Genomic DNA, 17,096 nt, shown 5'->3' on the forward strand with positions numbered 1-17,096 from the left:
TACTATAATACTGCTTCCTATGTACAAGAATATAACTACTATAATACTGCTCCTATGTACAAGAATATAACTACTATAATACTGCTCCTATGTACAGGAATATAACTACTATAATACTGCTCCTATGTACAAGAATATAACTACTATAATACTGCTCCTATGTACAAGAATATAACTACTATAATACTGCCTCCTATGTACAAGAATATAACTACTATAATACTGCTCCTATGTACAGGAATATAACTACTATAATACTGCTCCTATGTACAGGAATATAACTACTATAATACTGCCCCCTATGTACAGGAATATAACTACTATAATACTGCTCCTATGTACAGGAATATAACTACTATAACACTGCTCCTATGTACAGGAATATAACTACTATAATACTGCTCCTATGTACAAGAATATAACTACTATAATACTGCCCCCTATGTACAGGAATATAACTACTATAATACTGCTCCTATGTACAAGAATATAACTACTATAATACTGCTCCTATGTACAGGAATATAACTACTATAATACTGCTCCTATGTACAAGAATATAACTACTATAATACTGCTCCTATGTACAAGAATATAACTACTATAATACTGCTCCTATGTACAAGAATATAACTACTATAATACTGCTCCTATGTACAAGAATATAACTACTATAATACTGCTCCTATGTACAAGAATATACCTACTATAATACTGCTCCTATGTACAAGAATATAACTACTATAATACTGCTCCTATGTACAAGAATATAACTACTATAATACTGCCTCCTATGTACAAGAATATAATTACTATAATACTGCCTCCTATATACAAGAATATAAATACTATAATACTGCCTCCTATGTACAAGAATATAACTACTATAATACTGCTCCTATGTACAAGAATATAACTACTATAATACTGCTCCTATGTACAAGAATATAGCTACTATAACACTGCCTCCTATGTACAAGGATATAACTACTATAATACTGTTCCTATGTACAAGAATATAACTACTATAATACTGCTCCTATGTACAAGAATATAACTACTATAATACTGCCTCCTATGTACAAGAATATAACTACTATAATACTGCTCCTAAGTACAAGAATATAACTACTATAATACTGCCTCCTATGTACAAGAATATAACTACTATAATACTGCTCCTATGTACAGGAATATAACTACTATAATACTGCCCCCTATGTACAGGAATATAACTACTATAATACTGCTCCTATGTACAGGAATATAACTACTATAACACTGCCTCCTATGTACAAGAATATAACTACTATAATACTGCTCCTATGTACAGGAATATAACTACTATAATACTGCCCTTTATGTACAAGAATATAACTACTATAATACTGCTCCTATGTACAAGAATATAGCTACTATAACACTGCCTCCTATGTACAAGGATATAACTACTATAATACTGCTCCTATGTACAAGAATATAACTACTATAATACTGCTCCTATGTACAAGAATATAACTACTATAATACTGCCTCCTATGTACAAGAATATAACTACTATAATACTGCCTCCTATGTACAAGAATATAACTACTATAATACTGCTCCTATGTACAGGAATATAACTACTATAATACTGCCCCCTATGTACAGGAATATAACTACTATAATACTGCTCCTATGTACAGGAATATAACTACTATAATACTGCTCCTATGTACAAGAATATAACTACTATAATACTGCCTCCTATGTACAAGAATATAACTACTATAATACTGCCTCCTATGTACAAGAATATAACTACTATAATACTGCCTCTATGTACAAGAATATAACTACTATAATACTGCTCCTATGTACAAGAATATAACTACTATAATACTGCACCTATGTACAGGAATATAACTACTATAATACTGCCTCCTATGTGCAATATCTTATATCAGTGGACTAGAAACTATCAACTTCATAGAGGAACGACCATAGACTAACAGTTTATTTTATTTAAAGTTTTTTCACCTGTTACATATATACATATATAATAAACATATAAAACTAAAACCATCTCTGAGTTTCATACATTAGGAAAACGAGAATTATTTAAATTAAAGATTTAACGTCTTCACATAGGTTTCATTGTATTTAGTTAGTACAAGCAGTCTCCTCTGTTTTCATCCTCTCCATCTCAAAAACCGCAAACAAAAATGTTTTTCACAGTGCATAAAGATAACATTAATAAATACTCAAAAAAAAAAAAAGGTAATCCTGCAAAAGTCATTTTACGTGGGGAAACTATGACCAGCTGAACTGATACTGTCTCCTCGGCAACACAACTTCATGGTTTAAGTCTTTCTGTTCCTCCTCAGAGTCTACAGCTTGGTACCCGAGCATATTCATAGCCCCTTTGCATACGTCCTGTATCATTTTCACCTTCTCGAAGGAGAGAACGTTCCTCCAAGCCTGAGAAACGTTGACTGCATTGCGAGATGTGATTGTGAAGGCTTCTTTCTGATTTCCTGAGCTTCGACCATTCGTGATGTTGTAGATCCACTTCTCAAGCTTGCTCGTAGGTTTCAGTTCAGCAAATTTATACATCTTGGAGATCTCTCGTAAGGGATCTCGAACCACGTCCTCGTACCTTACCAGCATATATCGGTCCTTGAGGAAGCTGGGAGCCTTGTATGCCGCCGTTTCATATATCTGGACATGACTTCGGCAGATTTCCTGGATCACCTGATACTTGCTGTCGTCCACCTTGGTCCCATTGGTGTTGAGGACAATCCCATTGTCTCTTGTTAACGCTTTTTTCGACTGCTCCCGAGATTTTGCCATCGCTCTAGGATCCCGGACCAAATGGAGGATCTTCAGATTCAAGGAAGGGTCAGTAAGAAGCGGATACAGCACTTTCAAGTCAAAAAAGCGGACCTCTTTTATCACCACGTGACTATACATGTTGCAGGCCCGTTCAACGTTGTGAAAGGGATATTTTCCACAGAGGATCTTGCAGGCCCTTTCATTGGTGATCTCATCACGGGGAAAGTACTTGCAGGCCGGGAGCGAACATAAGGCTCTGCTGGTGGCCCACTGGAAGAGTTGAGAAATGTTCCTCTCTTTTGGCATATAGGAGTCAAAAACAGACATGTCGCACAGGAACACTGATCTTATAAGATCCCTCACTGCCATGTGGAGAACCGTGGCACTGTTCTGATACATGGTCACCCACACGTGCCAGGCAGGCTCCATCAAGTAGAAGACATCTGGATGCTGACTGAAGATTTGTCCAACAAAAGAAGACCCTGACCTCCAGGAGGACAGGATGAGGAGGTGGACTCTCTCCTTGCCATCTGTATCCGATAAGTGAATGCTCTGCCTTGAGTACAAGACGAGCAGGAATACGGTTTGAATCACCAGAAGTCCCGTGGCCACAGAACTATTAATCCTTAGCTTGACCATGACGTCCACGTTATGAACCCCTGGAGAAAGAAAAAAGACAGATACATATCAGTCCAAGTAATTTGCATATCTAGTCCTTTGGATGGACATGTCCATCGTGGACCAATCCACTATGAGGACAGCATGACTGCAACGTAATATTTTACCATGTGCACTTCATTGTCAGTGGGTAATGTCCAAAATAGACAATGCAGCTCACAGGGGACTTCTTTAGTGACCTTCATAGACATCAACACAAAAAGCAAAAAGTTGTCAGTAGCAAATACCAAGACAGGCTGGTTCTTATAATATAAACCATGTTAAAGGGCATCTGTCAGCAGTTTTGTCCCTATGACACTGGCTGACCTGTTCCATGTGCACTTGGCAGCTGAAGGCATCTGTGTTGGCCCCATGTTCATATGTGCCCGCATTGCTGAGAAAAATGATGGTTTAATATATGCAAATTAACCTCTAGGAGCAACGGGGGCGTTGCCGTTACACCTAAAGGCTCAGCTCTCTCTGCAGCCGCCCCACCTCTTGGCACCTTGATTGACAGGGCCAGGCAGTATAAACGTGATCACTGCCTGATCCTGTCAAAGTGCAGAGAGCGCGGAGCCTCTAGGTGTAATGGCAACGCCCCCGTTGCTCCTAGAGGCTCATTTGCATATATTAAAACATCATTGTTCTCAGCGATGCGGACACATATGAACATGGGACCAACACAGATGCCTTCAGCTGCCAAGCGCTCATGGAACAGGTCAGCCAGTGTCAGGGACAAATCTGCTGACAGATGCCCTTTAAGGATTATTTCTTTGTACGTCCGGTATTTTTAGTTCCCCATTGCGGATACACGATGACATGTTAGGACACACAGACGGGTCTTTGTATGTGTGATCCTAGAGTCCACACGCACCAGTAGGTATGTCGCACTCAACAGCTAAATTCTTGCCATGCTTTTCAATCAGGCGGTTGCAGTTCTTCACCTCTACCACATGGGGGCAGCATCGGCCTGTGAACCAGGCCAGAGACGCGCAGTAAACACTTCATGACTGTATGGCGTACATTTGTGAACATTATTACTAATACTGGCAGATGGCGGCACAGTTCAGATGACTCCCTAATAGAAGGATGGACGTAATCATAGCTAGAAATCAGATGGGGCCCGATTGTCTTTTCAATCAGGACCATTTGCGAACTTGATTCGTTTTTTGTTTTTTTTAGGTTGACATACCCTATGAAGATGGGAACCAAATCACTGATGAGTCTTAACCACTTAAGGACCACAGGTTTATACCCCCCTAAAGACCAGGCCCTTTTTTACAAATCGGCACTACACTACTTTCACCGTTTATTGCTCGGTCATGCAACTTACCACCCAAATGAATTTTACCTCCTTTTCTTCTCACTAATAGAGCTTTCATTTGGTGGTATTTCATTGCTGCTGACATTTTTACTTTTTTTGTTATTAATCGAAATTTAACGATTTTTTTGCAAAAAAATGACATTTTTCACTTTCAGTTGTAAAATTTTGCAAAAAAAAACGAGATCCATATAGAAATTTTGCTCTAAATTTATAGTTCTACATGTCTTTGATAAAAAAAAAATGTTTGGGTAAAAAAAAAATGGTTTGGGTAAAAGTTATAGCGTTTACAAACTATGGTACAAAATGTGAATTTCCGCTTTTTGAAGCAGCTCTGACTTTCTGAGCACCTGTCATGTTTCCTGAGGTTCTACAATGCCCAGACAGTACAAACACCCCACAAATGACCCCATTTCTGAAAGTACACACCCTAAGGTATTCGCTGATGGGCATAGTGAGTTCATAGAACTTTTTATTTTTTGTCACAAGTTAGCGGAAAATGATGATTTTTTTTTATTTTATTTTTTTTCCTACAAAGTCTCATATTCCACTAACTTGTGACAAAAAATAAAAACTTCTATGAACTCACTATGCCCATCACGAAATACCTTGGGTCTCTTCTTTCCAAAATGGGGTCACTTGTGGGGTAGTTATACTGCCCTGGCATTCTAGGGGCCCAAATGTGTGGTAAGGAGTTTGAAATCAAATTCTGTAAAAAATGACCTGTGAAATCCGAAAGGTGCTCTTTGGAATATGGGCCCCTTTGCCCACCTAGGCTGCAAAAAAGTGTCACACATCTGGTATCTACGTACTCAGGAGAAGTTGAGGAATGTGTTTTGGGGTGTCATTTTACATATACCCATGCTGGGTGAGATAAATATCTTGGTCAAATGCCAACTTTGTATAAAAAAAATGGGAAAAGTTGTCTTTTGCCAAGATATTTCTCTCACCCAGCATGGGTATATGTAAAATGACACCCCAAAACACATTCCCCACCTTCTCCTGAGTACGGCAATACCAGATGTGTGACACTTTTTTGCAGCCTAGGTGGGCAAAGGGGCCCATATTCCAAAGAGCACCTTTCGGATTTCACAGGTCATTTTTTACAGAATTTGATTTCAAACTCCTTACCACACATTCGGGCCCCTAGAATGCCAGGGCAGTATAACTACCCCACAAGTGACCCCATTTTGGAAAGAAGAGACCCCAAGGTATTCCGTGAGGGGCATGGCAAGTTCCTAGAATTTTTTATTTTTTGTCACAAGTTAGTGGAAAATGAGACTTTGTATGAAAAAAAAAAAAAAATCAGCATTTTCCACTAACTTGTGACAAAAAATAAAAAATTCTAGGAACTTGCCATGCCCCTCACGGAATACCTTGGGGTGTCTTCTTTCCAAAATGGGGTCACTTGTGGGGTAGTTATACTGCCCTGGCATTTTCCAGGGGCCCTAATGTGTGGTAAGTAGGTAAATGACCTGTGAAATCCTAAAGGTGCTCTTTGGAATATGGGCCCCTTTGCCCACCTAGGCTGCAAAAAAGTGTCACACATGTGGTATCGCCGTATTCAGGAGAAGTTGGGGAATGTGTTTTGGGGTGTCATTTTACATATACCCTTGCTGGGTGAGAGAAATATCTTGGCAAAAGACAACTTTTACCATTTTTTTATACAAAGTTGGCATTTGACCAAGATATTTCTCTCACCCAGCATGGGTATATGTAAAATGACACCCCAAAACACATTCCCCAACTTCTCCTGAGTACGGCGATACCAGATGTGTGACACTTTATTGCAGCCTAGATGCGCAAAGGTGCCCAAATTCCTTTTAGGAGGGCATTTTTAGACATTTGGATACCAGACTTCTTCTCACGCTTTGGGGCCCCTAGAATGCCAGGGCAGTATAAATACCCCACATGTGACCCCATTTTGGAAAGAAGACACCCCAAGGTATTCAATGAGGGGCATGGCGAGTTCATAGAAATTTTTTTTTTTTGGCACAAGTTAGCGGAAATTGATATTTTTAATTTTTTTTCTCACAAAGTCTCCCGTTCCGCTAACTTGGGACAAAAATTTCAATCTTTCATGGACTCAATATGCCCCTCACGGAATACCTTGGGGTGTCTTCTTTCCGAAATGGGGTCACATGTGGGGTATTTATACTGCCCTGGCATTCTAGGGGCCCTAAAGCGTGAGAAGAAGTCTGGAATATAAATGTCTAAAAAATTTTACGCATTTGGTTTCCGTGAGGGGTATGGTGAGTTCATGTGAGATTTTATTTTTTGACACAAGTTAGTGGAATATGAGACTTTGTAAGAAAAAAAAAATAATAATTCCGCTAACTTGGGCCAAAAAAAAGACTGAATGCAGCCTTACAGAGGGGGGGTGATCAATGACAGGGGGGGTGATCAGGGAGTCTATATGGGGTGATCACCACAGTCATTGATCATGCCCCTGTAAGGCTTCATTCAGACGTCCGGATGCGTTTGCGGATCCGATCCATCTATCAGTGCATCCGTAAAAATCATGCGGACATCTGAATGGAGCTTTACAGGGGGGTAATCAATGACAGGGGGGTGATCAGGGAGTCTATATGGGGTGATCACCACAGTCATTGATCATGCCCCTGTAAGGCTTCATTCAGACGTCCGGATGCGTTTTGCGGATCCGATCCATCTATCAGTGGATCCGTAAAAATCATGCGGACGTCTGAATGGAGCTTTACAGGGGGGTAATCAATGACAGGGGTGTAATCAATGACAGGGGGGTGATCAGGGAGTCTATATGGGGTGATAACCACAGTCATTGATCACGCCCCTGTAAGGCTTCATTCAGACGTCCGGATGCGTTTTGCGGATCCGATCCATCTATCAGTGCATCCGTAAAAATCATGCGGACATCTGAATGGAGCTTTACAGGGGGGTGATCAATGACAGGGGGGTAATCAATGACAGGGGGGTGATCAGGGAGTCTATATGGGGTGATCACCACAATCATTGATCATGCCCCTGTAAGGCTTCATTCAGACGTCCGGATGCGTTTTGCGGATCCGATCCATCTATCAGTGCATCCGTAAAAATCATGCGGACATCTGAATGGAGCTTTACAGGGGGGTGATCAGGGAGTCTATATGGGGTGATCACCACAGTCATTGATCATGCCCCTGTAAGGCTTCATTCAGACGTCCGGATGCGTTTTGCGGATCCGATCCATCTATCAGTGGATCCGTAAAAATCATGCGGACGTCTGAATGGAGCTTTACAGGGGGGTAATCAATGACAGGGGGGTAATCAATGACAGGGGGGTGATCAGGGAGTCTATATGGGGTGATCACCACAGTCATTGATCACGCCCCTGTAAGGCTTCATTCAGACGTCCGGATGCGTTTTGCGGATCCGATCCATCTATCAGTGGATCCGTAAAAATCATGCGGACGTCTGAATGGAGCTTTACAGGGGGGTGATCAATGACAGGGGGGTGATCAATGACAGGGGGGTGATCATGGAGTCTATATGGGGTGATCAGGGGCTAATAAGGGGTTAATAAGTGACGGGGGGGGGGGGTGTAGTGTAGTGTAGTGGTGCTTGGTGCTACTTTACTGAGCTACCTGTGTCCTCTGGTGGTCGATCCAAACAAAGGGGACCACCAGAGGACCAGGTAGCAGGTATATTAGACGCTGTTATCAAAACAGCGTCTAATATACCTGTTAGGGGTTAAAAAAAACACATCTCCAGCCTGCCAGCGAACGATCGCCGCTGGCAGGCTGGAGATCAACTCTCTTACCTTCCGTTCCTGTGAGCGCGCGCGCCTGTGTGCGCGCGTTCACAGGAAATCTCGGCTCACGCGAGATGACGCCTATTGGCGTTAGCGTAGCCTGGGGGAGCCGCCGCAATGACGCCTTTCGGCGTTACAGTTGCGGGAAGTGGTTAAAGGGGTATTCCAATCATTAATGTATAAAATGAAAATCAGACATCATCTAGTCCATGGCAGTCTCTTTCTAACAAAGCTAGGACCAGCCCTGGACCTCACATGGATCCAGAGATCTCCTCATTTATTGCTCTATTTGCTCTGCTAGATTTATTTCAAGCTGGAAGCTCAGGTGGCATTTCCATTCTCAGAGGGCGTGTCCTTTCTGCTGCAGCTGGTGGCAGTTGAAGGATGGAACTGAGCATGTGCGACCATCTCAGTGAGCAGGACAGAGAAATTAGAAAAAGAGCAAACAGCAGGTGGCGCTATATAGACAAATCTGATTGAATAACTCAGTGGCTATAATACATTTTTAATTACATGCAATTACAAAATTATTCAGATCCAGGGGCCGGTATGAAAACTGTAAATACTAGAATATTTTTCATGAGACAACCCCTTTAAGCTGGCCGGGCACATTAGATGAATGTCGGATGGCCATGTAATATGTATGGGGGTCTCGACTCTCCCACGGCATCAGTTGTCGGGGGAGCGAAGGGTTGGGCATGTTGGATTTTAACATCCCCAATCATTTTCTTCTTAGAGAAAACAGGACACATGCATCCCCAGCCGAGCCGTACGTGCATGGCAGGGTTAGGAGAGAGAGCTGTCAGCCAAATGAAGGTGTGTATGACCAGCATTAGAATGAATGTGTAGCAGGTATCTAATAATCTGTAATAGAATTGAATCATCTTCCTCCTTTATGCTTTACACTGCAGCACTGCATTTACACATTGGCTGCTGTGTGCAAGATCAAACCTTATGTCGTCAGTCAATGTCAAAAGCTGAATTCCCTTAAAGGGGTTTTCAAAGGATAAACACTTATCACCTAACCACAGGACAGTGTCTGATCGGTAGGGGCCCAAATACTGTGGCCCCTACAGTGCTTGGCCTTCTGTAGGGGCGGCAATGAGAACAGCTACTGAAAAGTTACCTTTGCACAACAGGAAATCACAACCTATTATTCTGGCCAGAGCGAAAATTGCAAAAGTCTATAATTTTTTTTTAAATATAGATTTTGACACTGTAAATTAAAAAAAAATATATAAATCTAAAAATATATGTTTAAACCTGATTATTATATGATTACACATTCCCTTTAAGTGTTTTTCCTGGGAAAACTCCTTTAACGGGAATCGGCTTTTGACTTACTGCTGAGCTTGGATTTGACCTTGTGCTTATACACAACATCTAGTGTGGACAAGCAGTGCTGCACTGTAAAGCATAGGGGAGCAAAATGAGTCAGGAGGTAAATTCCGACTACTTTCGATAGTCCTTAGAACGTCACTGATCGTAGCACACATTGAATACTTGTATGCAGAAAATCTGCATGAAAACCATGTAAAAAAAAAAACACATACATCTGTACTATTTACTACGAAGGCGCAAATACTGGCCTTTTGGAACACCTCGCTGGAGAGCCACTTTACAGGCAGATCCTGATATTGGGCATCTGGTGGGTGACACTACCTATCGGCGAGGATGCAATATAAAGGATCGTCTGGTCCATAGTTTCCAGGAACCCATTCCTCATACTCCTGATTGGATAACCAGCTCGATGCGCGGTACTTACCGGTGTAGCCGTTGAATTGCATGTGGGGCTATCAAAAAAGGTAGCACCTTTCAAAGTCCATGCACTGGTCTGACGTAGGACATCAGGACCTTTATCAGTCGGTGTATTTGGTCACTTGGAGTTGTGGAGTCCAGTATGTGGGAAAGACCCTAAGAGAGTTTAGGAGAAGAATTGGGGAGCACCTCAATGATGTCAGGAATGAAGCGGACTCATCTGTGGCCCGCCATCTGGTTGAACGCCACAATGGAGACCCAGGTGCAATTAGGTTGGTTCCAGGGCATTGAGGTTGTCAGGCCATCCCCAAGAGGAGGTGACTTTGACCGAAGTCTTCTTAAAAAGGAAGCTTGATGGATTTTTCGTTGGAAAACTAAACGTCCCGATGGCCTTAATGAGCACATATCCTATGAATCGGGCTGGTGCTGGTATGGACCCAATAATATGCTGATACCCTATATAGCAAGGGGGCCATTATGGTTTTCCCTCTACATTTCTTTGCATAATGATTTCCTCATAGTCCTGGGCTTTAGATCTTTATAGTAACACACTCCACAGGTGCACCCCCTGAACCTGATGCCCTTGGACAATAGAAGTATGGGAGATGATGTTCTTCTATGCTTTGGTCCACCTAGTCAACATCTGGTGTGACAGCAAAGCTTGTTAGATGCACATTGGATAATTGTGCAACCAGATATTATGTACGCCATCTATTATTCCTCTTAATACTTCTCTGATTGATTCTCTGCATGTTAACATCATTTTGCACTAGTGCCAGGCCGCTGCCTCCATGCACGTCCCCAATTTACAGTAATTACACGATTAAAGGGGACGCAAACCTAATTTTACCAAGCAAGCCTTCCGTGAGCTTTTGACATAAAGACAAGAATGCGCAGCAGAAACTAAACCTCCTGCGGGGTTGGTCTTTTTGAGGGTTGCATGGCAGCCTAAACACCCTCCATGGAGATGAGGGGATAGCATTTCTAAGGTCCATGGAAGCGGGCCCTTGTGTAGTGTGGGTTACCTATGGGAGGCTGGAAGTCTAAGGCAAACCCGACTGTTGCCGACACAAGAGCTGACGAGTGACTCACTGCAGCCATAAAAAGAGTCTATTGTCTAGAAGTATGTGGTCAGGTGGAGAACATTTCCACCTCCCGTTAAGATGCCCCTGCACCTTAGATTAACGTCAGACCAACTTAGAAATCTCGTCGGAAGGGGCGACTGTCTTATGCGCATGAGGGCGTGCCATCTCTCCCATGACCTGTGATATTGGAGGAACGAAGGACAATGCCATAAATAGGACGGCCAAACCAGCCAATCTCCGTGGGATCGGTTGACCATCTAATGTGTATGGGGTCCTCCCAATGCCAGGGGGGAGAAAGGACAAACGCGTTCAATTTCAACATGCCCGATCCTATTGTTCGTTGAGAGATAAGCCGCCACCAGAGGTGTCCGACAGCCTTTTCCCCTCTCCCAATTATTAATTATTTTATTTGATACACTTATATAGCGGTGACATATTCCACAGCGCTTTAGCGTCACTGTCCCCAATGGGGCTCATAATCTAAGGTCTTGGGAGGAAACCAGTGAACCCAATGGAAACCCACCCAAACATGGGGAGAACATACAAACTTCAGGCAGATGTAGTCCATGGTCGGACCCCTGCGATGCAAGGCACCAGTGCTAACCACTGAGCCACCGTGCTGCCCAATTACAACACATGCATGCTCGGCCAAGTTCTGTAGGCCTCCTCGCTCTGTAACATCATGAGAAATGCCGTACATGATGGGTTCAAAGTGTTAGACAGAAGGGCCGCAATCTGGATTGGTGAGGGTTATAGTCTGGGCTGCGATTTGGTCACATCATTAATACACACCAATAGATGGCACAGGGGAATGTCCGTAAGCTGATCCCCCCCCCCCCCCCCAACCAACGATGCCGGGGACAACATGGATTTATGTCATCTACAGCACTGACTCTAGATTTCATTTCTATTCCTATGTATATAGCACCTCCATATTCACAGATTATCACTTTGATCAGTCCCTGTCCCTAATGGGTACAATCCCTATGTCACCCATTAGGCCAATGATGGGGCGCCCATTAAGGCTGGCCACACACATTAGATAGCAGCCAACCAAATGCTCCTCTGGCTGACCGCCATCTCTCCCCACCCTCATACACATATGTGCTCTGCTCAGCCGAGCGTGCGTGTGTCCTCAGTAGGGAGAGGTAAGTAAGTCCTCTGGCAACGTCTTATCTCCAAGAACAAAAGGATCAGACACGTTGAAGTCCAACAGCCTGATCCTTATTTCCGCCAATAGTCTTCATATCCATCAGATGGTTGGCCCATTCCTATGAAATCATCAGGTGCAGAGGATATCCATCTATTGTCTAAGTCCAACTTAATATTTTAGGTCTTGTGGTATCAGAGGAGAATATAGTCGATACAGATTTGGCCAAACTATTTAAGATCTCGGTAAAAATGAAATCTTGCACATTCATAATAAAAAGCCACCGATTTCATTGGCAAAGAGTGTCTTTCGCACTGGAAGACCCAAGTCTTCTAAGCATTACATGGACAACCCATTGAGATCAATAACCAGCGTGTAATGCTTTGTTTCCCCTGTGGTGGCGCTGCAGGGAAATAGAACCACTGCTGACATATCCCCCCTGTCGACTGCAGCCGATCGCTGGAGGTCCCATCAGCAGGACATCATGCAATCAGCCAGTAAACCCTTCTCACAATGGAAAAGCGGCCATATTAGACCAATTCAACTAACGATCATCAGTAAATATCTCAGGCCCTCACAATGGGGATTCCATGCTGAGACACGCTGAAAGTAGACACGCCAATAGAATGTATTTTTCTTACATGGCTATAAGGATTCTGTCAATCATTAGGCAGTATGACGATCATTAGGCATTATGTCGATCATTAGGCATTATGACGATCATTAGGCAGTATGTCGATCATTAGGCAGTATGACGATCATTAGGCATAGGCAGTATGTCGATCATTAGTCAGCATGACGATCATTAGGCAGTATGTCGATCATTAGGCAGCATGACGATCATTAGGCAGTATGTCCATCATTAGGCAGCATGTCCATCATTAGGCAGCATGACGATCATTAGGCAGCATGTGGATCATTAGGCAGTATGTCGATCATTAGGCAGCATGGCGATCATTAGGCAGCATGTCGATCATTAGGCAGCATGTCGATCATTAGGCAGCATGACGATCATTAGGCAGCATGACGATCATTAGGCAGCATGTCCATCATTAGGCAGCATGTCCATCATTAGGCAGCATGTCCATCATTAGGCAGCATGTCCATCATTAGGCAGCATGTCGATCATTAGGCAGCATGTGGATCATTAGGCAGTATGTCGATCATTAGGCAGCATGGCGATCATTAGGCAGCATGTCGATCATTAGGCAGCATGTCGATCATTAGGCAGCATGACGATCATTAGGCAGCATGTGGATCATTAGGCAGTATGTCCATCATTAGGCAGTATGTCCATCATTAGGCAGCATGTGGATCATTAGGCAGTATGTCGATCATTAGGCAGCATGTGGATCATTAGGCAGCATGTCGATCATTAGGCAGTATGTCGATCATTAGACAGCATGACGATCATTAGGCAGCATGACGATCATTAGGCAGTATGTCGATCATTAGGCAGCATGACGATCATTAGGCAGTATGTCCATCATTAGGCAGCATGTCCATCATTAGGCAGCATGTCCATCATTAGGCACCATGTCCATTATTAGGCAGTATGTCGATCATTAGGCAGCATGTCGATCATTAGGCAGTATGTCGATCATTAGGCAGCATGTCGATCATTAGGCAGCATGTCGATCATTAGGCAGCATGACGATCATTAGGCAGCATGTGGATCATTAGGCAGTATGTCCATCATTAGGCAGTATGTCCATCATTAGGCAGCATGTGGATCATTAGGCAGTATGTCGATCATTAGGCAGCATGTGGATCATTAGGCAGTATGTCGATCATTAGGCAGCATGTCGATCATTAGGCAGCATGTCGATCATTAGGCAGCATGTCGATCATTAGGCAGTATGTCGATCATTAGACAGCATGACGATCATTAGGCAGCATGACGATCATTAGGCAGTATGTCGATCATTAGGCAGCATGACGATCATTAGGCAGTATGTCCATCATTAGGCAGCATGTCCATCATTAGGCAGCATGTCCATCATTAGGCACCATGTCCATTATTAGGCAGTATGTCGATCATTAGGCAGCATGTCGATCATTAGGCAGTATGTCGATCATTAGGCAGCATGTCGATCATTAGGCAGCATGTCCATCATTAGGCAGTATGTCCATCATTAGGCAGTATGTCGATCATTAGGCAGTATGTCCATCATTAGGCAGTATGTCGATCATTAGGCAGCATGTGGATCATTAGGCAGTATGTCGATCATTAGGCAGCATGGCGATCATTAGGCAGCATGTCCATCATTAGGCAGCATGTCGATCATTAGGCAGCATGTCGATCATTAGGCAGTATGTCGATCATTAGGCAGTATGTCGATCATTAGGCAGCATGACGATCATTAGGCAGCATGTGGATCATTAGGCAGCATGTCGATCATTAGGCAGCATGTCGATCATTAGGCAGCATGACGATCATTAGGCAGCATGTCCATCATTAGGCAGTATGTCGATCATTAGGCAGTATGTCCATCATTAGGCAGTATGTCGATCATTAGGCAGCATGACGATCATTAGGCAGTATGTCGATCATTAGGCAGCATGTCCATCATTAGGCAGTATGTCCATCATTAGGCAGTATGTCGATCATTAGGCAGTATGTCCATCATTAGGCAGTATGTCGATCATTAGGCAGCATGTGGATCATTAGGCAGCATGTCGATCATTAGGCAGCATGGCGATCATTAGGCAGCATGGCGATCATTAGGCAGCATGTCGATCATTAGGCAGCATGTCGATCATTAGGCAGTATGTCGATCATTAGGCAGTATGTCGATCATTAGGCAGCATGACGATCATTAGGCAGCATGTGGATCATTAGGCAGCATGTCGATCATTAGGCAGCATGTCCATCATTAGGCAGCATGACGATCATTAGGCAGCATGTCCATCATTAGGCAGTATGTCGATCATTAGGCAGTATGTCGATCATTAGGCAGCATGACGATCATTAGGCAGCATGTCGATCATTAGGCAGCATGACGATCATTAGGCAGCATGTCGATCATTAGGCAGTATGTCGATCATTAGGCAGCATGACGATCATTAGGCAGCATGACGATCATTAGGCAGCATGTCGATCATTAGGCAGCATGTCGATCATTAGGCAGCATGACGATCATTAGGCAGCATGACGATCATTGGGCAGTATGTCGATCATTAGGCAGTATGTCGATCATTAGGCAGCATGTCGATCATTAGGCAGCATGACGATCATTAGGCAGGATGACGATCATTAGGCAGCATGTCGATCATTAGGCAGCATGTCGATCATTAGGCAGCATGTCGATCATTAGGCAGCATGACGATCATTAGGCAGCATGTCGATCATTAGGCAGTATGTCGATCATTAGGCAGTATGTCGATCATTAGGCAGTATGTCGATCATTAGGCAGCATGACGATCATTAGGCAGCATGTCGATCATTAGGCAGCATGACGATCATTAGGCAGCATGTCCATCATTAGGCAGTATGTCGATCATTAGGCAGTATGTCGATCATTAGGCAGCATGACGATCATTAGGCAGTATGTCGATCATTAGGCAGCATGACGATCATTAGGCAGTATGTCGATCATTAGGCAGTATGTCGATCATTAGGCAGCATGACGATCATTAGGCAGCATGACGATCATTAGGCAGCATGTCGATCATTAGGCAGCATGTCGATCATTAGGCAGCATGACGATCATTAGGCAGCATGACGATCATTAGGCAGTATGTCGATCATTAGGCAGTATGTCGATCATTAGGCAGCATGACGATCATTAGGCAGGATGACGATCATTAGGCAGCATGTCGATCATTAGGCAGCATGTCGATCATTAGGCAGCATGTCGATCATTAGGCAGCATGACGATCATTAGGCAGCATGTCGATCATTAGGCAGCATGTCGATCATTAGGCAGTATGTCGATCATTAGGCAGTATGTCGATCATTAGGCAGCATGACGATCATTAGGCAGCATGACGATCATTAGGCAGCATGTCGATCATTAGGCAGCATGTCGATCATTAGGCAGCATGTCGATCATTAGGCAGCATGACGATCATTAGGCAGCATGTCGATCATTAGGCAGCATGTCGATCATTAGGCAGTATGTCGATCATTAGGCAGCATGACGATCATTAGGCAGCATGACGATCATTAGGCAGCATGTCGATCATTAGGCAGCATGTCGATCATTAGGCAGCATGACGATCATTAGGCAGCATGTCGATCATTAGGCAGCATGTCGATCATTAGGCAGCATGTCGATCATTAGGCAGCATGTCGATCATTAGGCAGCATGTCCATCATTAGGCAGCATGTCGATCATTAGGCAGCATGACGATCATTAGGCAGCATGACGATCATTAGGCAGTATGTCGATCATTAGGCAGCATGACGATCATTAGGCAGCATGACGATCATTAGGCAGTATGACGATCATTAGGCAGTAAGTGTTCAGTTTCTCTGCAGCACCTCCGGAGGGGAAATGAGGCATTACACAGTGACCGTTCATATTAGGGTTGCAC

The 17,096-nt window shown here is 43.4% G+C and overlaps 1 protein-coding gene across 1 annotated transcript; it reads right to left on the minus strand.

The window, feature by feature from the left end:
* Window positions 1–2,064: 2,064 nt before the first annotated feature.
* Window positions 2,065–3,471, minus strand: LOC120980558 (carbohydrate sulfotransferase 5-like). The gene has a single exon (XM_040409717.1). The coding sequence runs from the start codon at window positions 3,454–3,456 to the stop codon at window positions 2,296–2,298; it is 1,161 nt and encodes a 386-aa protein (XP_040265651.1). The 5' UTR covers window positions 3,457–3,471; the 3' UTR covers window positions 2,065–2,295.
* Between the last annotated feature and the right edge of the window lie 13,625 nt (window positions 3,472–17,096).

Source organism: Bufo bufo, chromosome 10, assembly GCF_905171765.1.
Source record: "Bufo bufo chromosome 10, aBufBuf1.1, whole genome shotgun sequence".
Classification (NCBI taxonomy): domain Eukaryota; kingdom Metazoa; phylum Chordata; class Amphibia; order Anura; family Bufonidae; genus Bufo; species Bufo bufo.

What these genes read in the sequence shown, in the direction of transcription:
- LOC120980558 (XM_040409717.1), bottom strand. Translation starts at nt 3,456, where the DNA reads ATGGTCAAGCTAAGGATTAATAGTTCTGTGGCCACGGGACTTCTGGTG.